The 25,409-nt window shown below is 45.4% G+C and overlaps 1 protein-coding gene across 2 annotated transcripts in view; it reads right to left on the bottom strand.

Moving 5' to 3' along the window:
• The window catches only part of Agpat4 (1-acylglycerol-3-phosphate O-acyltransferase 4), a 98,882-nt gene that overhangs the window by 51,546 nt on the left and 21,927 nt on the right, over positions 1-25,409 (bottom strand). Inside the window, exon 2 of one of the 2 annotated variants that reach the window (XM_052169368.1) lies at positions 16,614-16,874. In XM_052169368.1, the coding sequence (XP_052025328.1) occupies positions 16,614-16,791 (178 nt within the window). In that variant the 5' untranslated portion in view covers positions 16,792-16,874. Of the gene's footprint in view, positions 1-3,343; positions 3,424-16,613; positions 16,875-25,409 lie in introns of those variants that run through there. The other variant, XM_052169369.1, reaches the window with a different exon arrangement.

Raw genomic sequence — 25,409 nt, forward strand, 5'->3', positions numbered from 1 at the left:
TACAGACAAGAAGAGTCTATATGCAAAGCAAGAGCAAGATGAGTAAGGTAGGGTAACGCAAAGTCCCTCCGGGGGGCAAACATAACACAAATGGAGAAAGCGGTACCTTGAGGTGAACCACCTTGCCTGTCCCCCTGGACCTAAGAGCAGCATCAGTTAAGTAGCCGCACCTTGAAGCTTCTGTCCCGTGGAAATTTGCAGAACGTCTGGTCAGTTGAACACACGACTGTTCTTGCCTAGCCTTGTGACTGTGATTTGCTGCGTCCACCACTCTCCCATCCACTCTAGCATGGGCAGAGCATCTTTCTCCCTTGGCCTCTCCTACCCTTTTTCTCTCTGCACAGCTAAACTAAGCCTGACCCTTTTGGTACATACTAAGGGTTTAATCTCATAAGAATGCTCTCAAAAAGTCAAGGGAATACTTTGTGGAGAGCAGTAGTGCGGGTATAATCTTCTATCTCGTAAGCATGCCTACCTAGGCTGATTTCTATGGCTTGAAGGCGTTAGAACAAAGCGTCCACGTTGAAGAAACCCCTCATGTTTATGCCAAGCCTTGAGGAACTGAACACACAGAGGCTTGTGTGTTCATCCAGGGTAGAACCTATCATGAGACCTCTGAATTGATCTTTCAAGGAGCCTTCTGCAGTGGGGAGAACACGGCCAGGAAGTACTTCTCCCATACAATGTTTTTCAACACAGCTCTGATAACTCCCAGGCCATCTGCCTCTTCCCAGAATCCTCTACCGTCCCACACGCCCACACCCCCACAATTCCTCTGTACACTTTCCCGGCTGTCGGCTCCCTGCCATCGGACAGTGTGCTTGTCTGGCTGGGTAGGAGATACTTCGAGACCACCTTCATCTCTCTGTGGAGTACGTCACAATGTATTTTCCTGCTTCACAATGAAAAACAACAACAAAACAAAACCCAAGCCCCAAGTAAAGTGACGGGAGTCGCAAGGTTTTAGAGCAGGGTTCCCTTAACTCCATACTAAGAACCCCTTCTCCTGGGGAGCCCACAGCTGGTCTCCCCCTAAACAGCTGCACACAGCCCCTAAAGGGAACTTCAAGACTGGGCATGCTTGGTCGATTCGGTGATTCCCACACTGCACACTCTGTCTGGGGATGCAGAGAGGTATACTGTGCATTTTAAGTTAGGCGGATGACACACATTCCTAGGATCTGAGAGAGGTCAGAATTCTCTTCGTCAATAACCCCCTTCTTTCCTGGAAACCTGGCATCAGGCCAGGAGGGAAGGCCTCCTCGAAGGATTGGAAATGCCTCTTATGCCCTCAGGACCTAAGATAAGACGAACTGGAGGAAAACAGGAAACTGTGTTTTGCTGAGAGGGGCCAGGGGGCCTAGTGAGAACTCTAAACCTACTCTACTTCAAATTAAGTCCCTTCATTTCTATCTCTGGTATATGAAAACAAAACGTGGCAGGCTAACCACAATGCTCTTCTAGTAGTTTTCATTCTTTAAGAAGAATTAGATATGTATCGCTAGCATGTGCCAATTTTATAAATGTAAAAATGTACTTTCCGTAATTTATAAAATATATTAAATGATTTACTCCTACTCAGAAGATCAAAATGGCACAAGAAAAGTAAGTAGATACCCTAAGGTTTCTTTTCTGGCAACTTCAGCCTCCCTAGACCACACCCAGGGCACCGAACTCAGACCCCAAGTCTGAACTGGAAACTGTAACCCAAGCGGCCAGTGGAGTCTCACGCCGCCCAAATCAAAGAGACGGAGGACAGCCCGTTCCTTTCTAAACCACAGCAGCAGCTAAGGTACCCGGCTCAAGCCAGAAATCATCTCCCAGCACTCAGAATGTTAGCTGCACTCCCAAGTGTGCTGGCTTTTTAGTGGATGTAACTGTACACTTTACAGTGCAACTTTCCCTCCTTAGAGTGTAAAGTCATTTCTTTTACCAAGGGTCAGCGATTCATATGAGAAATACACGTGTGCACACATACACACACCACACACTCCCACACACACTGACATACACACCACCACACATGTTCACATAGGTACACATACACACCCCAAACACATACATGTGTATGTACTCACACACACACACACACCATATACCCATCACACATTCATCAGACACAAACACAGACACACACATACACCACATGCACACATACATGTGTATGTACGCACACTCACCAGACACACATACATACCAGACACAGACATAGACACACCATACTTTAATACCTGGCTTGTGGTACCTCTTCAGGGCCACTGTATAGGAACTCATCCTACACAGTGGGACTGGGCTGTCCCCTTGCTCTGCACCATTGTGTGTGTACCTTGAATCCAACTGTGCCTCAGTTTACAATGATTTGGGTCTAAACGTCTCCATGAGATTGGATTCTCAGCACAGCCAAATGCCCTCCAGGTGTGCCTTCCCAAATAAACTCCCAATACCCACCTGTTAACACCTGCTGAGGGTTGGGGCTCAGTTACTGGTCTGCCAGGCATGAAGCCCTGGGTTCCAGCCTCATCCATAACTCAATTGGTTGTTGTGGCTCATGCCTGTAATCCTAGCATTTGGGAGATGGAGCTAAGAGAACAGAAAAGCTGCCTTTCCCTGGAATATGTGAAACCCAGTTTAAAAATAACAACTAAACCAAACACACACAAAACCCAAAACACCTGCTAAGCAGGAGCAAGCACCTTGTGACCACCTGGGGTCTGAGACAAGGGTCGGCCCTGCTTGAGTTGGCCCTGGCAGAGGTCTGCTTTAAGAACAGTCCCTTTGAAAAGCCCCCAGAAAGCATGGTATTTGCATATCTCAAGAAGCAGATGGAACATTGTTTTGACAGCTCAGATCTTTTACTTGGTAGGTGGCCTTAAAGCCACTCCAGCTCCACATCTCAAGAACTGAGCCTATTAAAAGGCAGCTAGCTGAGAGGCTAAACCAGCAACGGCTACACAGGCTCAGAGCCAATGCCAGCCAAGGCCGGAAAGCCATAGCAAACACAAGGATCTGAACAGCGACTAGCTAGCCTCTTGCCGCCTCTCTCTCTTTCCACAGCCCGGTGGAGCGTGATCTCACAAGTTCCACTTCAAGGGCATGGCCAGCCATGCAAACAGCCACATGTGCCTAGTCCATGTGTAATCCGGCTTCTCACGCCCACCTGTTCCAGGCCTCTTGCATCTCTCTGCTCAGGGGCCCCAGGGACTAACAACAAATAGATGAAGACAGCCCATGCTTTAAAAAAGGGCTTTGTCTTGATGCCTGTAGTAATCTGGATTCTCTAGAGCAGCAGAACTAACGGAGTGAATGCATATGTATAAAAAGGGAATTTATTAGAGTGGCTTACAGGCCGTGGTCCAGCTAGTCCAACAACAGTGGTCTCCCAACAGTAAATCCAAGAATCCAGTAGTTGTTCAGTCTACGAAGCTGGATGTCTCCACTGGGGTTCAGTACATGCTAGAATTCCTGAAGAAGCAAGGAGGCTCTATACCAGCGAAGAACAGCAAGCAAGCAAAGAAGGAAAAGCCGCCTTCTTCCATGAGCTTATATAGGCTGCCGTGAGAGGGCGTGGCCCGGATTTAGGCTGGGTCTTCTCACCTCAAGTGATACGTATTAAAGATGGGTCTTTCTACCTCCTGAGATCCAATTAACTAAAAATCCCTCACAGATGTGCCCATCAGCTTGCCTGTTGTTAGTTCATTCTAGATGTAGTCAAGTTGGCAGCCAAGATTAACCATTACAGTATGAATCCAACAACCTGTCTTAGAGCCAGCCTACCTTCGGGCAAACAGGGGTGGGTGGGGAGCCCCCAGAGGGACCTTGCAAGGATTCCTCAACACCAGCTACGAATCTTTGGTAAAGTCTGGGTCTCTGATGGGATTTCTGGGAGGGGAGAGCGCCTGCCTTCCATAGCTGTGACTTTCAACCCACTGACCATCTGTCACCTGGTGACAGATATCCCTTAGGCGGGACAAAACAGGATGATGCCTTTGGCCATCTGGCCTCAGAGGCCTTGACAGGGAGAGCACTCTCTGGCACAAGGGTGCCTTCTCCTAAGGCGGTGGGTCTCAACCCCTTAGCGGGCCATCAAGCAACCGGAAAACACTGATATTTATACTACAATTCATTATAGTAGCAAAATTACAGTATGAAGTAGCGACAAAATACGTTGATGGTTGGGGATCAGCACAGCATGAGGAAGTGTATTAAAGGGTCACAGCATTAAGGCGGCTGAGAACCGCTGTCCTAGGGCCTAGCATGAGCGCGCATAACACAGTCCACATATCCAGGTGGCCTTGATGCATCAGACAGCAGTCCCGGCAACACCACCTAGGGAAAGGGATTAGCCTTGAAGCCCTAAACAAATCTTGTTGGGACTAGCCACACAGTGTGGTCCCTAACCAGGCTGCAACACAAGGAACCAGGTGCGGGGGTGCGGGATGCAGGATGCGGGATGCGGGGTGCATTTGCGAATGTGGTTCCTCCCCAGCTCCATCTCTCGGATTCTGGACAACCTCTTCCTTCCCCTAGTTCCCCATTGGCCTCTCCAGAGCCTCCTTCTCACAGGAGGACTGCCCTCTCTGGGATCCAGAAGATCCTCCCTCCAGCCTCTGTGCACACTGCTGGAGACCCCGTAGGTGGTGAGGCTCCAGTTGAGTCCCTGGAAAGGAAGCCTGTGTCGGGTCCTCCCCCTACCCTCTCCCGTGCTCCCCCGCCCCCCTTCTCTGCACACTGGCCAGGGCTGCTTAATTACGAGGCTGCCTTGTTTCCAGCGAGGTTGGTGTCTAGATGGTCTCGGTTGGTGTCTAGATGGTCTCGGTTGGTGTCTAGATGGTCTCGTCATGAACCCTGCACAGTACCGGCTCACGAGCCTAGTAGCTAGCCTCTGCTTGAGCAAGGGATGGGTGTGGGCTTGACCTCGCAGGGCTACCGTTTTCTGGCGTCACTTGGACAAGCCCAAGGAAGCAACCGCCCTCAGCTGACTCCCTCGCATCGCATCGCATCAGAAAAGAGTGAGGGCGCTGGGGGGGTGGTGTGAGTTTTGTAAGCGCTAGCCAAGCCTGGAATCCACACATCTGCAAGATCTATGAAGTACAGGACTCTCGCCTACTGCATCTTACTGTCTCTGCCTCGATGGCCCTGGAATGCAGACCATGAGCCTATCATCTGCCCTTCTTCACAAGAGTTCCCTAGATGAAGCAGGAAGTGAAAAATCCTTAATTAAAAAAAAGTTTTGTTTTTCCATATACAACATTCAACGTAACACACAAGGGGCCGTTAGTCAGCAGGGAAGAGGAAGTAGACTCAGGTTTTACCCCAGCAGGCCCTCAGCAGCCGCACCCAGACACACTTCCCAACATGGCAGACATGGAGGGCCTCTGGTCTCAGCGTGGGGAAGGGCCTACACTACTAAGCTGGAGGAAGAGGAAAAGAGATTGAATAGCTAGAAACAGCAGCCACCACAGCTGCCTCTGGGGTACAGAAACTGAGCTCCTCTTGTCCTATATTTTGATCCACAAGTCACCTGCTGCTTCTCTTCTGGGTCCCCCATGTCATGGAGTCTGCAGAAGTTCCCACTGACACCTCACTGTGATGACCCAAGGAACTGGACTCAGGGGAAAGAAGAGGTGACCAGCCCTCCCTCCACCCAACCTGAAGATGGGATTGCTTTCCAAACTGGACTTGGGGGCTCTGACTGAACGGAAAATCTACTTCCCTCAGGAGGACAAGAACCAACTCTCAGATTCTACAGTCATCCATTCTAGACCTTCCCCTCTTCCTTCATCCCCTCCCCCACCCCACAGACATAAAAAGCAGCCCAGTGTCTTTAGACACTTTCCCTCATACAGCCCTTTCTGAGGCTGTGACTGACACGGCGCCAAACCCCGACTGCCTCTTTCAGACAGGAATAAGGCAGCTTCTTGTGGGCCTGCTACACTTCCCTGAGGCGCGCCTTAAGTGGTCATCACTTATGAGGCAAGAGAAAAGGCCTGTCCCCAGCAGAGCCCATGCAAGGCCTTTAAGTGATACCTGCAACTTGCTCTGGGACCCATGCTCAACCGCTGCCAGTCAGCCAGCTACAAATACAAGGACAAGTGATCTTCAGACAGGAACTTGGATCGGGGTAACAGGAAGAAGATATAAATAAAACAGCAATAATGATGAATCACAACACTTAAAGAAAGAAAGAAAGAAAGAAAGAAAGAAAGAAAGAAAGAAAGAAAGAAAGAAAGAGAGAAAGAAAAGAAAAAGAAAAAGAAAAGGAAAAAGAAAAAGAGAAAAAGAGAAAAAGAGAAAAAGAGAAAAAGAGAAAAAGAAAAAAAGAAAAAAAGAAAAAGAAAAAGAGAAAAAGAAAAAGAAAAAGACAAAGAGAAAAAGAAAAAGAGAAAAAGAAAAAGAAAAAGACAAAGAGAAAAAGAAAAAGAGAAAAAGAAAAAGAAAGGGAAGCCGGACAGTGGTGGCGCACGCTTTAATCCCAGCACTTGGAGGGCAGAGGCAGGCGAATTTCTGAGTTCAAGGGCAGCCTGGTCTACAGAGTGAATTCTAGGACAGCAGGTTTACACAGAGAAACCCTGTCTCAAAAAAAAAAAAAAACCAACAACAACAACAACAACAACAACAAAAAACCAAAAAACCAAAACCAAAAAAACCCAAAAACCAAAAAACCAAAACCAAAAAACCCACTTTATCAAAAACATGGGACCCTTGGTCAATTCTCTTATCATCTTTATATCAAACATACTGAGTTTTTTAAAGTTGCCCAAGTAACAAGCTGTAATGGAAAGAGAAAGAAACATTTACCACACCTCCTTGAGTCCCCGCCCCTTGTAGCAAATTCTCTAAAATTTCATCTTAAAATTTACTTATTTATTTTTGAATCAAGATCTCACACATCCTAGGATGATTTCAAGCCCCTTTGAAGCTGAAGAGGACCTTAGATTCAGATATCACCACACTCACTTTACAGGAGTGCCCAAGATCTACCCCTGGGTCTCCTGCATGCTGAGCAAGTACTCTACCCACTGAAACTCCTTACATTTCTAACCCAACTTGAAACAATTTGGGAAACATTTGTCCATGGAGACCTCATTCTGTATCTCCGATCAGCAACTGCACGCTTCTCAACTGAACTGAGGGTTTCTGTGGCGGGTCAGCGGTCGGCCCATGGGCATGTAAGCAGAATATTTTATTTGGGGGTTTTAGAAATGGTTCAGTGGTTAAGAGCCTGTACTGCTCTTGCAGAAGATCTGGATTCAGTTTCTAGCACATATATCAGACAGATCACAACCACCTACAACCCTAGTCCCAAGGGGACTCCAACACCTCTAGCCTCCATGGGCACGTGATCTCATGTGCACAAACTAGCATTCAAGCATGCATGCATGCATACACACACACACATAAAAATAAAAAATCTTTATTTTTTAATTAAATTATTTCAAATTATTTATTATTAAATATTAAATAATTAGGTAATAATTATTTAACTGAATCATTTAATTAAATTCAAAAATAGTTTATTTGGCATCCTAGCACCAAGAGTTGCCTCTCTCTTTCCCCCGTTTGTCTCTTCTCTTTGCCCATGAGAGGGATTCTGTGGGGCGGTGTAAGGCTAACTGCTATGTAAAACCAGAAGCAGCAGAGCTCAGGGACTCTCCTGGGCAGGCTCAGACTCAGACTTCCTGGACCCATGTATAGGGATAGTGAACTTGGCTGCCAGGCCCCAGTGCTGGGTCGGGGCGAAGGATGGAAACATTTTCACTTTGTTTGATTTCTCCAGTCTTTCCGAAAATAGTAGCCTTCCATGTCACACTTTTTCCTCCTGACATTAGTAGGCTACTAAGTTTTCTGGTTTTGTTGTTGTAGTTTGAAGTCTATAGAGTCAGGAAGAGGAAAAAAAGACAGCAAAATGTCAGAGTGGCCTGTCTCAGCCTCCTTTCCCTAGAGATTAAGAAGCGCAGTGCAACCCAACCTCTACCCCCTTTACAATGTCTTCATTTTTTTGACCTTAAAGGAGCTTGCTCAGTCAGCTCAGTCTTCTGGCCGCACATAGGGCGGGTCTGACATAGCATCTTTTTCTATAGATAATGAGGCAATCAAGGAAAAAAAAAAAAGCAAAACATCCACTACCAGGCAGCCCCACCCTGAAGTCAATTATTCGCCAACTATCATCCTCGAGCTCTGGCCACTGGATCAACACTCTCTGCCCCCCAGTGTCCTGATGCTGGGTACAGCATCCATTCAGAGCCTTATCTGTCACTGATGTCATTGTGGTCTTTGGTATGCATGCTTCCTCAGAGTTACAAGCTGCCCTGCACTCCCCTGTGACAATGAGCTCAAATATTTAACAGGGAAACAGACCACGATCAAACTTTGTTAGTGAAATGTAACCAGGGTGCAACCCCAGGAAACAATGTTTCCTGCTTTCTCTTACAGAGTCTGCTGCAAATGACAGATAGATGCAGCAGGTTTTCTGCTTGGCGTGATTCCTATGCCAGTAGACACCATTAAACCCCAAGAACAGGTCTGAACCTTAACTTAGAGAGAATACGGCAAGGTGGGCCAAAACCAACATGGCACAAATCTCTGCTATTCAAGCTGCTGCCCAGCCATGACCACAAGCCCAGGAGAGTGTTCCACACGCCCTGGCTGGACAACAAGAGTCTTTCAGTCAGAGACAGCTAGGAAACCAAGATGGATTTAACACTGCCTCTGCTGGGATACTCTAGACATGGAGTGCTGTGGAGATGGAGGTTGGGGGGGGGGGGGGATGATACAGTTCCTATCAGATGCATCAGACGGAACCCACGAGCCGTGCCCAGCATGGATCACACCCCCTGTCTACCACATTCTCTTTCTCTAGGAATCACGCTGGCCCCTCACCAGAGCTCATCCCTTCTCCGTTCACACCGCTGCAGAAATGACTCTACACTACTTGACCTAATGCCCAAGAGCAGTTGCTCTCAGGGGGCAGTGGGGACAGGGCATGTGAGACATGCCAAGACCTCAAGTCTTCTGTATAGACTGCGTACCCTGAACTGCACTCACCTCTGAAATGCCACGTGTCTCAAACAGTTAATTATGGCTTTCCATTTGGGATTTGGTCTGAGTATTTCAATTTATTTATAATGACATTAAAAATTCATCTTTCTCTTGTAAGTTGTTACTCGTTATAATTTCCACTAGAAACAAGTAGATGGAACCCCGCCCTCCCCAAATATCTCCACGAGCGATCCTGCTCTTAGACACCAAGCCTGAACCACTTTTCTGACTTAGCTCTAAATGGGAACCTGGCTCTTAGCTGTCTTTTTGAAATCTGGATAGGGCTTATGACAGTGCAAACAGACATGAGCTCAGATTTCAAACTGATAGATTTTGGAACAGCCTGAAGAATATGCAAGTCCTCTAAATAAGACTTAATAAAAAAAAAAAAAAAGCAGAACCAGCATTGTTTTGTTAAACCTAATTTTATATGGCTAACTCCCTCCCTCTCCCCCACCAACTATAGTGTGGGAAAATATTTTTTAAAAATGTAACATTCACCTCAGTCGCCGGGCGGTGGTGGCGCATGCCTGTAATCCCAGCACTCTGGGAGGCAGAGGCAGGCGGATTTCTGAGTTCGAGGCCAGCCTGGTCTACAGAGTAAGTTCCAGGACAGCCAGGGCTGTACAGAGAAACCCTGTCTCGGAAAAAAAAAACAAAACCAAAATCCCCCCCCCCACCAAAAAAAAAAAAAAAAACCATTCACCTCAGTCAGCTCTCTTCTCTCCTTTAGTTACACCAAGCTTTCCCTCTTCCCATAGCTACGATTCCACTTTCTGCTTTCTGTGCCAGGCCCTGACCAGTATGTCCTTTTCCTATACCACCATAGATGCCCAAATACTAGAACCATACTAGAATAAAGCAGGTGACACAGGAAGGCACATTCTGTGGCAGGCTCTGGGCTTAATGGGTGTTGGATGACAGTAAGCCATAGACAATGGGTTAAAGGCATCTAGTTGTATGATTTTGTAAGCATTCTTCACATATAGAAAAAGCCTCAAATACAAAACATCAAACATTAGAAACAGAATCAGACCCACTTGCGAATTCAGAGTCGGTAAAGGAAATTCTGAATAAGATTGTTGCTGCGACCTTTTCCCCTCATAAGAATTTTTGAATGTATAAAATAAGGCGCATGAAGGATGATAGGATTTCAAGATGGTTGACTAGAAGAGCTGGAAGGGTTTCTCTCTACAATAGATGGAAGGAAACAAGGAACAGACAGCCGTACTCACTGACGGGTTTCAGGCAGAACACTAGAGTCCTATGGCAATATAGTGGAGCACAGAACAGGGGCACACAATTGCCTTATAAGGGAATTGAATCTCATAACATAAGCTTTCTTTCATACATCTGAGAGATTATCCCTAAAACAAGAGGGACTTTGCTCAGTAAGCAAACAGCCTCAAGACAGGCACTGAGAAGACTGTCTGCTGTAAGTTCATGTAGCCTTTGTAAGTCATGCTCCTGCACCAGACTGTTGAGTATCCACACTGCTGCATGGCTCTACAGGACACCCAGTCATCCACCATGCCTGACCTGGATTCATGCCGTAAAACACCCAGCAGGGGTCCCATGTCTTCCATGGTACTTCATTTTGGCCCTTAAATCTGCCAGGTGGCCCTGCTACACTCCCACACCACAGGAAGCAACCTGCTGCCCTTCCAGAGTGGCTCAGTCTACAGCACCCTCTGGGAAGTAGACAGGTGGCCGTGTCTACCCACACTTCCCCACAGGAAGCCACTGAGATGTCTCCTGAGCAGCTCAACCCACGGAGACACCTGGGGAACAGGCAGGTGGTTCCACTCCCCCGGCTTTGAACCCTGTAAACAGCTAGTCAGCCTGCCAGGAGTTGGATCTACTCCCATGTATTCTGGGATGGAAGTGAAACTGTGCTGTGCACCATCCCATTGCCTGTAAGGTATCTAGCCTTCCTTGAGCCTCCTGTCTCACCTAGACCCAGGGAGCAGATAGGAAGTCCTCCCCAAACAGGCTGCCAATGCCCTTTCCCCATACCCCTACCCCAACTGAAATGTTCTGCAAAGTCACCTTTGTAGCTCAGACAGAGACAGGAAACCATCCTGGCCATCAGTATAGTCCTCACACATTAAAATATATACAACTCCCAACTCTTGACAGCTACACACAACCTACATGTATTTACTGACCCCAAAGCCAAGTATCACTACAGCATGGGTAGTCAACCTGGTCCACTTAAATGATACACCCCAGAGAAATCCAGCAAATACCTGTAGTCTAGATTCTGTGTCACTCACCCATACTGCCAACACATATTACAGCTAATGAAGCTACACAAGCAACTACTCTGCCACCTCAGAACAAGGCCAACAAAGCCTACTTGAGCTACATTCTAGACACATAGCTGCAAGAGAGTCTTTTTACTATGGAAGCCATCCTACAAAACTGGCAGAGGTAACTGGTCGACCAGATGTACAAATGGCAAGGTAGAGACAGACACTAGACAAAGAAACATGATAAGAGAGACTGTGATGTCTCACAAGAAGCACATCAACCCTTCTTCTAGTACACCAGGAAAAAAAAAGTGATGAATTGTGTACAAAGAATTCAAAAGAAGAATTAGAAAGATGCCCAGTAAGGTACAAGAGAGCACAGACAACACATAAAATAAGAATCACAGCTTGTGATCTGGTGTGATGACTCTAGCAGGGAGTAGGAGCTTCAAAACTCTACAGCTGAAGAGTTCAGTCAATGAACTAAAGAGCAAGCAAGCAAGCAAAAGAGGCAAAGAGACAAATCAATGGACAGCCTGAATGGCAGATGAGAGCAAGCAGAAGAATCCATTCACCTAAAAAGATCTGATGATGTAACCCAGTAAGACAAAGAAGAAGTCATATGGGACCATTGTGATAGCAGAAAGCAAATAAATATTTTATGAAAAGTGCTGTAGTCAGAATAGAGAAGAGGCAGGGGGCAGACATCTATACAATAAAGTAGCAAATTTTATTGTAGTAGAGCTAAATTTGGAATAGAAGTGAGAGTCTAGATATAGGAGGCTCAAAGGATTCATGGTGTTCTCCAAGGAATATTACAGGCAACTGTCATGAGTGCAAGCAGAGACCTTCAAAAATAAAAGGAAGAATCACATGTAAGGGAACTCCCAATAGGATGACAACAGGCTTCTCAGTGACGTCATCCAGTGATATCACCATCCCTAAAGGTGAAACAAACAAATGACAGCCCAGGATAGTATACTTGGGCTGGAGAGATGGTTCAGTGGATTAAAAACAGTGACTGTTCTAGATTTAGAAATTTTTAAATTGCTTGACATAAATAAAAGTGGAAAAACAATGGATTAAAGCCTTTTGAGACAGATCAAAAGCTGAACTAAAAGAGAAGGCGCTCAGAACTGAGCATCTGTATCAGAAACAGAGGAAAGACCTCAGATAAAGAAGCCAATGATGCAAACCAAGGAGCTAGAAAAACCAAGAACCAAACAAACCTAAACTTAGCAGAAGAGAAGTAGCAAAGACCAGAGAAGAAAGAAACAAAATAAAGAGAATATAAAAGGCGAATGAAGCAAAGCTGGTTTTGGTCTGGTTTTGGTTTTACAAAAGAAACTGATGTTTACCTGCAGGATCTGAGCACAGCAGAGAGAAGACCAACATAATAATTAAAAGCAGGAAGAAAAAAACAAGACACTTAACCCAATGCCATACACACAAAAGGTTATTAGGGGCTGAGAGGAAGAACGAGATGCCAACAAGTTGGACAGCCAGGAAGAAATGCTGATACCTGTAACCTACCAAGAGTGAACCATAAGAACACAGCAAATCTAAATAAACAACAATGAATTTCAAGAGGGCACCAATGACACAAACTCTCCTGAGAAAGAAGAACCTACAGACTAATATTGCCTATGAAAATTCTTGATTAAACAATAGCCAATCTTTAATCCTAGCGCTTGGGAGGCAGAGGCTTGGATTTCTGAATTCGAGGCCAGCCTGGTCTACACAGTGAGTTCCAGGACAGCCAAGGCTATACAGAGAAACGCTGTCTCGAAAAACCAACCAACCAAATAAGCAAACAAACAAAAAACAAAAAACAAAACAAACAAACAAACAAAAAATAGCCAACCAAAAAATCAATATAAGATCCAAAAGATAATATACCATGATCGAATGAGTTTTACCTCAGAAATGTAAGGATAGCTTAGCATATACAAATCTATAAACCTAATACATCACAACAATAGAATGAAGGTCAAGAAAACTTAGGGTCATCTCAAATAGGTAGAAAAAAAGCATTTGATACCATCCAATACCACTTCATGATTAAACTGTCTCCACCCCAATTTTATATAGAAGGAATGTGCCTTATTAAAACAACCCACAGCCAAAAACATACTTTCTTCTAAGACAAAAACAGGTAAACAGTCTATATAGTCCAAGTTGGCACTGGAATTCCTACCTGGGGTAGCAAGATAAGGAGTAAAGAGCTATAAAGGAGGAATTAATTATCCCTGTTCATTTTAGACATTTTAGATACAGAGGAAAACTAAAGCTTCCGCGGAGACCTAACAAAACAAAACACGCCATTAGACTGATAAAGAGATTCAATACAGATGTAAGATACAAAATCAACACAAAAATCAGCAGCACTTTTACATCAATAGTGAAACAGCTGGGAGAGAAAGCAGGAAGCAGTATCACTCAAAAGAGCCCCAAATCATAAGACACTTAAGTACAAGTTTAACCAAGGAATTACGTGATCTCTACAATAGAGACTCTGAAACACTGATAAAAGAAATCGAAGGGGGCGGGGCTGAGGGCACGCTTCAGTGACATAGTGCTCATGTCATGCCAGAAACCTTCATTTAACACCACCAAAAAGGAAATAAAAGGTAAAGAGGGGATGGCACACACACACACACACACACACACAGAGAGAGAGAAAGGCATTTGATGCTCAAGAGAGAATTAATGTTGTTAAAATGTCCATACTACCCAAACAGAATCTACAGATTTAATACAGCCCCTGAGAAATAACAGAGCCATTCTTCTTAGAAATAGAAAACAAACCCAAAAACTCAGTTAAAATTTGTATGGGATCATAAGAGACTTCTTGGTAGCCAATGCAATTGAGAGTGAAGGGACAGAGCCTGGGGCGTAAGATCTGACTTTAAACACTCCACAAAGCCACTGGAATCAAAGCAGCATGGTATGGTACAGGCAAAAGAGAGACCCATAAGCCAATGGGAACAGAATAGAGAGCCAGGGAATAAAACCGTATTTACAGCCACTGACTCCCTACCAAGGCATACATCAGAGAAAGCAGTCTCCTAGAGGTGTGGCAATTGGAAAAGTGGGTGTCTAGATGCAGGAGACTGAAACCAGCACATGTCTCCCTATGTGAGACATCAACTTGGAGTGGAGGCTCAACTGTGAGACCAGAAACTACAAAATTACTAGAAGAAAACGGAGAGGAAAGGGTTTGTGGCATGGCTCTCCAGGCAAGGGGCACACACATCAAAAGCAGGTTTGGAAATGGCCCCGTGTCAAGCTTATACGTGGTGTACTCAGAGAGGCAGAGTAACAGCCCATGCCTGATAACACGATAGGATTAGCACAAAGAAGATTAATTGTGTGCTGTGTGACTGTATGGTGTATAGATAGGATCTGAAATGTTCCCTGCCCAAAGGAGGAAACCAAGTGGGAAGCAATGCAGGTTCCTGCTACCATTCAAGATACTGGACATACCTTACAAATGTATATAATCAATATGTCAATTAAAAATACACACACACACACTCACACTCACACACTCACACACTCACTCTCACATACACATATACACACACTCACACACACACTCACACACACACACACACACTGAAAAATAATAAAAATAAAGTTTACAAGTTAAGAACATGAAGCTGGGTATGATAACACGAGGCTGGAATCTCAATATTCAAGAGACAGGGAAGGAGGATTGCCAAGTTCAAAGCTGGGTTGAACTATATAGTGACACACTATCTCAAAAACAAAAACAAGACAAAACAAATCTGTAGAGGACTTGCTGTTTTAAGAAGCACCTTTAAGTTTAACTTCATTGTTCTCAGAAAGATAATATATTTGTCTCTTCAATATAATCTAAGGTCACAGAGATTTTCATTGCTTAGTTTGAATGAAAAAGGCTCTATTTTGAATATATTTTCAGGCACGGGCAGAATTGATAAAGAAACAGTATTTTCTAGTTTAGGGAATAATTATAAGTTTCATCTTTATCGACAGCAAAGCTCACTGCTAGATGTTGCAACAACACACTGATGCCTTGCTTTCAATTATAGAAGCTCTGGCCAGATGGGCTACATTTCAGACAGCTTAGCAACAAAATACACACACATACACACACACATACACACACACAAACAGAGGTGAAACAAGCTAAGCAGGTTTGATAGATCATGTGAGCATCAGTTTCCTGGCTAGAATCCTGTACTCCAATGATCGAATCTTGGCTGTTGACTTGAATAAATCTGGAATTAACGAAAAACCCAATCAGCTGGACACACCTGTGAGACATTTGTCATTATTTCTGTGTGTGTGTGTGTGCATGCGTATCTTTGGATATATGCATACATACATACACACACATGTGTATATATGTGTGTGTATACGTGTGTGTATATATATGTGTGTGTATACATTATGCATATGTGTATGTGTATGCATGTGTATGTGTATTTTATATATATATATGTATATGTATATGTATATGTATATGTATATGTATATGTATATGTATATGTATATGTATATGTATATGTATATGTATGTATTATTCACTCACTCTCATCAGTTCCTTTCCTCTAGGAACCCTGACAAACACAGCTACCATGAAGGTAATGAGCACTACTACAAGGTGCTTGGGAGTAGAGCCAAGTCTATCCCCTTTCCCCTTATATCACCCTGTAGGGGATTTAGGGTTTCCCTGCTTTGCCTCTTAGAACTGCATCTATATTTCTGATGATCACAAAATAAGACAAGGGGAAAACTACAAGGAAGAGAGTGATACAGTATGTTGCCATTCAGTTTCCAAAGATACATACATACTTGACTCCCGACACGGCAAACCAAAAACCAAACCAAACCAAACTTGCATGTGAATTGTATGTATCTACCTACAGACATAGAGAGGACACACTGTACTGCATGTGAGTTATATGTATGTACCCACAGACCCAGAGAGAGCACGCTGTGCTCGGGTATACACCAGCCCAGGATAACCAAGCAAGAATGGACCACTCACTTCTGAGAAGGAAATCGGGAGGAGCATCTATATAGAGGGCATATTTACTGTTTCCAGTGTGTCCTGCAGGGCTGCTCAACTTTGTGCTATTGGCATTTCTCACTGGCAGGATAATTTTTTTTTTGTAGAGTGGGGACAAGATGGGCATTTCAAATCTAAAGCAAACAAGATGGAGAGACAACAGCCCAGTGTGCCTGCCCAGTGTGCTGGCAAAAGCCTATGAAGAGCCAGGGCCTGAGCCTCCCATCTGGGTTAGAAGCAAGCGTGAAGGGCATGGATCTTACGGCTGGAGACGCAGTAGCACAGCCTGGCATTGATCTTGCGGAACAGCTGTTTGTTGAGGGGCCAGATGAGCAGCGTGCACAGCTGGATGGCGTTGACAATGAGCCCCGAGGCGATGAACACGTAGCAGAAGACCAGGTGACACAGAAACTGGGACTTCAGCAGCCCGATGAGGTCCATGACGTGCAGATTCTCAAAAGAGGTGAGTCCGTATGGAGGGAGAGTTCCAGAAGGGAGAAAGATCTGGAAGCTCAGGAAAGTGTCTGAAACACACAAGTGTTATACATTAGCAAAGGTATGCTGTGCGTTATACTAGAGAGAATGCATCTATAAGAGTAATATACACTGGAAATCAAAGGATGACTAAGCCTTATTTGTAGGCATCAATTCAGTAGGTCTTCCTGCTGAGCACAGTCTAGGTCCTGTTAGAACAATTTTCCCTTAACCTTCCCAGCAGCGTCTGGGATCTTAGCTTTATAACAGTTAAGGAACCAGGCTAGAAAAGTGAAACACCTCGGCAAATCCAGAACGGGGAAGTGGGAAGGGGTGGGTGGGAGGACAGGGGAAGGGAAGGGGGCTTACGGGACTTTCGGGGAGTGGGGGGCTAGAAAAGGGGAAATCATTTGAAATGTAAATAAATTATATCGAATAAAAAAAAAAAGAAATTCAAAAAAAAAAAAAAAGTGAAACACCTGGACCAAGGTCTTCCAAGTAGCCAATTAAAACTGTAGCCAATGTGGCATAAATTACCAGACTCACAGTTAGTGGCCACAGACACATACACATACATATACACATACATATACACATACATACACACACACACACACACACATATATATATATATATACACACACACACATACATACACATATACATATATGCCTATCTCTGTATATATGCATATACTCACATGAATACATATATATGTATACATACATATACATATATACACACACATACACATATGTGTATATATGCATATATGTATATACGCATATACTCACATGAATACATATATATGTGTTTGGCCTATGGGAAGTGAGGTTTCCCATGGGGGGTGTGGCCTTGTTAGAGGAAGTGTGTCACTGTAGGCAGGCTTTGAGGTCTCAGAAGTGTTCAAGTTCAGCCCAGTAGGAAGAGAGCGTCTTCTTAGCTGTCTTAGGAAGAGGGTCTCTTCCTGGCTGTCTTTGGATCAAGAGGTAGACCTCTCAGCTCCTTCTCCAGTACCATATCTGGGATGCTGTCATGCTCCCCACCATGATGATAATGTAGTGGACCTCTGGAACTCTATAAGGCAGCCCCAATTAAATGGTGTCCTTTATAAAAGTTGCCTTGGTCATGGTGTCTGTTCACAGCAATGAAACCCTAAGACAGAAACGTATGTATATATGTATATATGTGTATACACACACACACACACACACACACACATAAAATATATATTTGTGGAAGGACTTAATGAAGAGATTAAATAGCTAGTCTGCGATTTATCAATGAGCCAGAGTACAGAGGCCAGAAAACTATTCTAGAACACCGAGATATGTGCACCCACCCCATAACAGCTGTTAAATCATAAACTCAGCCAGCACAGAAAGACTTATGGTGCCACTAAACCAGTCTCCAGATCTGGAACAAAGAACGAAATTACCTCACAGTTCAGCAGAGGGCCGCGGAAGAAAGGGTGAAGGCCACTCGGCTTCTCCTGGGGGCCAGGATGACTGAGGACCACCGAGGAAAGCCTCGAGCTAGAGGACAACCCTTCTCCTTGATGGCAGAGGTAAGAATTGTTATAATTTTTTATAACAACTGATCTGTGTAAGTTCCCATCTATTAGCATGCCCTTGGCACCCATGAATGGCACAACTTGAGGCTTTTGTTTTTAGACAGAGTCTCACGGACCCCAGGCTGGCTTCAAACTTGCTGTGTAGCCAAGGAGGATGACCCTGAATTCTCCTGCTTCTACCTCCTGAATGCTGAGTTTATGGGTATATGCCACGACACCACACTTATGCAGTTCTGGGGATCGAACCCAGGGCTTCAGGCATGCTAGGCAAGTACTCTACCCACTGAACCACTTTTCAGAGCAAGGAGTGGGGCAGTTCCCAGGCTGGGTGACTTACATAAGATCATGGCAATCTATAGTTGATTTTCTATTCACCCTCTCTCCCCTGCACCTGTCAGGGCTGCACCTAGGCTTGGGGGATGGGAAGGCTCAAGTGGGCTCAGAATTCTTTTCTGCAAAGCAGCTCACAAGTTTCCCAGAGGGCAAGAAAAGTTCCGAGTCACAAAGAGCACTCAGGGTGGGGGGATGGGAAGCTGGGATTCCATCCTGAGATTCGGGGCGGGGCAGGCTTTAAGATGGTCTTGACAGCCAGGCACTGGTTAATCCCAGCACTAAGGAGGCAGAAGCAGGTGGATTTCTGTGAATTCCAGGCCAGCCTGGTCTACAGAGTGAGTTCCAGGGCAGCCAGGGAGAAAACACTGTAAAATTCTTTGCTTACTCGTCTCTCAGCTTGGAAGCCCTTAGAATGGTGCGTGGACAATCATCCCACCAAAGCCACCGTGATAGGGTGTTACCATATGAGGCAAAGGCAGGACAAGTCCTATACCATTTCTGAGAATATCCAAGCAGTAAGTTATGGAATTCAGAGATCAACGTATGACTGTGAAGCTATTGCTAAGTTCGAACTTTGTAAGTAAAGAAAAATGCTCCCTGACCCCTTTCTCCTCCCTCTCTTCCACTCCCCCTCCCTCTCTCCCTCTCTGCCCTTCTTCCTCCCCCTCCCCCTCTTTCTCCACATGTTCCTGGCCAGCCTCTTCTCCTTTCCCTCCTCCTCCTCTTTCTCCTCATCTTCCTCTCCCTCCTCCTCCTCCTTATGACTGGTACTCAGGGAGAAGAGGTGCCTCAGCATGGGCCTGCAGAGGCACCCCTTTCCACTTCATGCCTCTATCAAACATATTCTTGGCTCTTTCTCTTGTTTTATAAAACACAGGCTTCCCTCCTTGGCCATCAGTTTTCCCAAACATGAGTCAGCTATGAGAAAAGAGATGATAGATGAAGGATGGATGGATAGATAGATAGATAGATAGATGAGAGATGATAGATAGAATCCCAATAGATCATTTATAAATCAATATTGGTAGATGGTAGATATAGATTGATGATAGGTGATATAGATAAATGATAGGTGGTGATAGATAGTAAATAGATAAATGAGTATATATATATATATATGCTAGGTAATAGAGATGACAGAGATAGATAGATGGATAGATAGATAGATAGATAGATAATAGATAGATAGATAGATAGATAGATAGATAAACTGCCTCTGCGGTTCATCCACAGCCAGCCATTCATGGTGGCTTGCCTAGTGGAAGAGTCACAGCTTAGACCTGTGTTTTACTGGATTTATCTGCCATGAAAATGAGACCTGTCTCATGGGAACAGAACTTAATTGACCCCTGTCCCAGCTCTTGGAGTTGCCAGTGACAAGTGTGTAGGGTCAAGGGAAGAGGTCTGCCTGTCTGTGACGGAGCAAATGTGTGCTGCTTACTGAGAAGAAAGAAAAGAGGGAGGGATCACCCAGTAATCAGTGACAAGAGAAATGTTGGAATGTAAAGGAGACAGGAACACTGAGAACCCAAGCCCCTCAGTGTGCTTCAGACACTGTGGTACAATGGTGAGCGTTCAGGGCACCGGAGGCCAGTATTCTGAACCTGAGAGCTCAGACACAAGCCCATGCTCAGCCACTCCCGTGAAATCAGAATGGTTCCATCCGATCCAGGCATTTGTGAGGGAAGAAGAGAGGCCTACAGGAAGGAGGTTCTCTCGCTTCTGAGCACATCAGCAGACAAGGAGGGAGCAGCTGAGAGACAGAAGGATGGTGTTTCTGGGGAAGCTGTGGGCCGTGGATGGACCATCTTCCGTGTTTATTTAGATGCTGGCATCTCCTCAGTGTGACATGAATGAAGCAGGTCATGGTACCTATTCCTTACGCTTTCCTTCTCAACTGTGCTTCCTGGTAGGGACTTAGGATGGGAGATGATGTACCTCGGAAACTCAAATGACCAGGCTGGTGAGATAGCACTTGCTGTTCCCACAGAAGACCTGGTTCAATTCCCAGCACACGCATTGTAACTTCCATTCTAGAGATTCTGATGCCCTGTTCTGGCCTCTTTGGGCACTGTATGCACATGGCGCGTATGCACACACACACACACACACACACACACACATACATACACACACACACACACACACACACACACACACACACACACGGACTTTGTACTCTTGACAAGGGTTATGGATGTTAATTATAGAAGATAGCTTCATTTGCTGAGGGCCTACATTGATGGAGAAACAGAGAGATTCCACCCAGGAGAGTGTGAACTGTGCTAGTCTCTAAATGGAGACACAGCCTCAACAAATAGGAGACCTATGTCTTCATACCGAAAAAGAAGGTATGAGGACAGCTACACTCAGGAAGAGAGGCGGAGACAAAAATGGAATTAGGGGATATGTTTCATTTTTAAATCATCTATCTATCTATCTATTTAACCCAGCACATGGGAGGCAGAGACGGGTGGAGCTGTGAGTTCAAGGTCAGCCTGGTCTACTGAGCAAGTCCCAGGACAACAAGAGTTACACAGAGAAGCCCTGTGTTGAAAACAAAAAACAAAACAAAAGTTGCTGAGTTTTCCATGCCAGCTTAGCACCATCTAAGAACCCAGAGTCTCCAAATGCAGCGCAGTGTGCAAAACACACACAGAGAGAACAGAGACACTGAAGACAGCATCCCAAACAGAGCTTGCTTGTCTGTTAACTATAATGCCCCATTCTGAAGGAACCGAGGCACAGCGGGACTTCCACGGGAGTACAAACCCACTCGGCTTCTTTGCAAATAGGCACAAAGCAGGGAGGGCCCTGAGCCTCTTCTTACCTCTTGATTGATCAATGAGACCAGCCACAGGTGATCCCACTCAAGGAGAAGATTAACTTTCCCATAGCGGATATTTAAGCAGAGGATCCATTTTCGCTATATTAAAGGACAAGGCTACAGAATTAGACATAATTGCAATTCTGAAATCGCATATAGAAAGAACACTGAAGGCCTAGCCAGAATGTTAGCAGCAGATATCTTTATATAGATACATAATGCACACCTTATACCTGTATTCACATAATGCACAAGTGCACACATCAAATACATGTGCACAAACATACCTCACATCCCACATATGTGCACATGCTCACACACACACACACACACACACCCCACATGTACACCATACTCTCACATGCCTGGAGTCTGGACCAGGGTATTCACCTCAGAAAGAAATGGGCAAAGGTAAGTTCCCAGATCCTTTCCAAACACTCTAACACCCACCTGCAGAGAAGGCCCTCAAGGACACCCAAGTGACTGCATAAATGAAAGCAAATGCGGCTTAGGGACAGTTGACAAATCCAGTTTCTAGGTCTGTATCTGTGGTCTGTGGGGCAGTATCTGTGTCTGAGAGGGTAGCTAGAGGCAATGGGGAGGAGACTGCTGTCAGCCTGGGAGAAATGAGTGAGGTTGTTTTGGGGTATAGAACATTCTGATCCCTGGGCACACTTCGGCTGGATGAATTTACCCATTCTGCACAAAGATGGCAAGAAATGTGTGCAACCCCAAACAAATCACTTAACACGTAGCCCTGACAAACTGGCCGACAAGTTAGGTTCGAGAGTCTCTGCAGCGATCTTGGCATACGCCCCAAAACAAAACCAGAGAGAAAGTGTTCTAGTCTGAATTTAACCATCCACAGGACCATCTTGAACCAAAATATTCCTCAATTAAAATATCATCATTGTCTAATGGTTTGGCAGACGCTTATATAAAATTAGCTTATTTTAAAATTTCATAAAACAGGACTCTGTCCAAGTTCCCTGTATGGGACGCGATGTCCAATGAAGAATGCCAGACCCTGGGGCCCATGAATCAATCACTTGCGGTCTTCATCACGTCCTCTAATGAACAGCCCTTCATCCTGCTCCAGAATCTAATGACAGGGCAGTGAAAACCTAAGACACAGAAAATATACGTCTATGTTTATATTCAATAGTTCTGAGCAGCTTACAGGAGAAAAACAAAAAGCTTTATATCCAAGGAAACGAAACTCAGAAAACAGATGACTAGCAGGAGAAAAAATAGAGACAGAAACATTGCCTTTCGTTTTATTATGGGGACGTGGTGGGGGCAGGATGGGAAAGGGAGAGAGGGAGAGAAGGGGGGGAGGGGGAGAGGGAAAGGGAAGGAGAGGAGAGGGAGGGGAGGGGTGGGGGTCGATTGGGTCCACCAAATGGGTCACACTCTGTCATTGTCACACAGACACTCCACCAGGGGGGTGGCATTCTCTGACTACGTATGAACAGACTTCCATAAACCAGCTAAAGCGCAAAGGTAAAATGGGGAGGGGCAGGTGTGGAGCCACTTTTGGACTAGGCCTCGTGCTTTTAATCACTGCAACCAACACTCCCGGTAAGTCAAGAGGCCCCAGATGGGTAATCTCCCCACGAACACCTTCAACGGCAGGGGACCACGCCCACCACGAATGTCTTCAGCGGCACAGATTTCCACCCCACGGCCCCAGATTTCCATCACTGATCCCGTGTCTGAGGATGGGGTGACGGTGTGTTTTTGAGCTGCCAACCTAGCCACTCAGTCCCAAAGCACCCCGGACATGCTATCCTTCTGGACAGATGCTCACGGTGTCCAATCACAGCCCTGCTCTTCCCCATTTCACTGAGGGCTTAAAGATGCTGACTACAATGTTTACCCGCCGCCCCCCACCCCCAGCCTGGGGAAGCCAGTTAGCTGGTCTCATCACCAACAGCTATTTTAGAAAACGCCCAATTAAAAGCATAAAATAGTGTCTGGGACCTGTGGAGGCCAGCTGGTCATGTCTGAATACATCCGTCTTATTCTCCCAGATAGAGTCTTGTGCAGAGCCAGAAGCCCCTGCATTGCTACACTGGCTGGCCAGTAAGATGCTGGAGTCTCCCTTCCCCCCATCTCCTGGAGCTAGGGTTGCAGGGACGTGCGGCCACGCCCGCCTTTTAATATGGATGTTCAACTCTGGTTCTTTACCCACTGAGCCAACTCGCAAGTCTGGGCAGTCCATATATTATTTTCAAAGTATGTGAAGTTCATGAAAGATGGGAGGAAAAAAATTAAGTTCCCTTTCCTCGTTTCTGCCTTGCAAGAGATGATTACAGCCGGTTGTGGTGGCGCACTTGCTGAAGGTTGTGGTAGGACTTGCTGAAGGAGGCAGAGGCAGGAGGATCAAGAGTTCATGGCCAGCCTGGGCTACACATATTGCCTGCTGGGCAGTGGTGGCGCATGCTTTTAATCCCAGCTCTTGGGAGGCAGAGGCAGGCAGATTTCTGAGTTCAAGGCCAGCCTGGTTTACAGAAGTGAGTTCCAGGACAGCCAGGGCTACACAGAGAAGCACGGTCTAGGTCTCGAAAGAGAGAGAGAGAGAGAGAGAGAGAGAGAGAGAGAGAGAGAGAGAGAGAATAAAACGAAACGTTTCAAATACCAAAGGGGAACAGCACAAATATGGAACTTGAACTGAACGTGGGTGTGATCTTCTTCACTATGACAATCACCATGATGGTGGGTCATAAGCCTATGATGCTATGATGGTAGGAACGTGAAAAGTTCCCATCCTCGACTGGGGGCCATCAAAGTGGGGAAGTAGCCTGATAACCCCGTCTCGGGGTCTAGGGAAGCAGGCATGAAGATGGTATCGCCATTAGGTACTGGAAACAGAGCACTTGATTCACCTCGCCAACGGCCTTCAAGTCTAGCCCTGCTGTCACTGAGATGCCACGGCCAGGACCAGCAGCCTTGCTGGGGGTCGCTGCTGTCCTTCCCACACGGTCCTCCATACAGCTACAGATGGGCACATTCCTGGAGTGCCCCATCTGCTAATGGAGTTACTATCCTCTGCATCAGAGACAGACAGGACACACCCCAGCCTCAGCCCTGCTGTTGGTGGCCTCCCTCTCCTCCTTCACCTCTACCTCCCTACAGTTTTACCAAATGGCTTAACTATAGGGTAAGCATCCTCTGAAAATCTATACCCAAAATGCATCAAAATTCTGGCGTCTCTCCAGGAAACTGTTTCACGTACAGCATTATTAAAAGTATTGTATAAGGGCTGGAGAGATGGCTCAGCGGTTAAAAGCACTGACTGCTCCTCCAGAGGTTCTGAGTTCAATTCCCAGCAACCACATGGTGGCTCACAACCATCTGTAATGGGATCTGATGCCCTCTTCAGGTGTGCCTGAAGAGAACAATGGTGTACTCGCATACATAAAATAAATAAATCTTTGCCAGGCAGTGGTGCCGCATGTCTTTAATCCCAGCATTTGGGAGGAAGAAGCAGGCGGATCTCTAAGTTCGAGGCCAGAGAAACTCTGTCTCAAAAAAACAAAAACAACAGCAACAACAACAAAAAAATATATATAAGATCACCTTCTGACTATGTGTGGGAAGAACAGGAGACACACATGAGTGAATCTCAAGTTTAGACTTGGGTCCAATATCTGAGACATCCCATCATGTATATGCAAATATCTCCAAAAACCAAAAACAAAATAGAAATCCAAAACTCTTGTTGTCTCAACCATTTCAACCAAAGGAGTCTCAACTCCTTTTTCTTACTAAGTTTTCCTCTTGTGCCTCTGAGCATTAATTCAAAACTTTGCTGGGAATGTCTGAGAATTTATCTTATCATCTAGTTT

The sequence above is a fragment of the Apodemus sylvaticus genome, chromosome 23, assembly GCF_947179515.1.
Source record: "Apodemus sylvaticus chromosome 23, mApoSyl1.1, whole genome shotgun sequence".
Taxonomy (NCBI): domain Eukaryota; kingdom Metazoa; phylum Chordata; class Mammalia; order Rodentia; family Muridae; genus Apodemus; species Apodemus sylvaticus.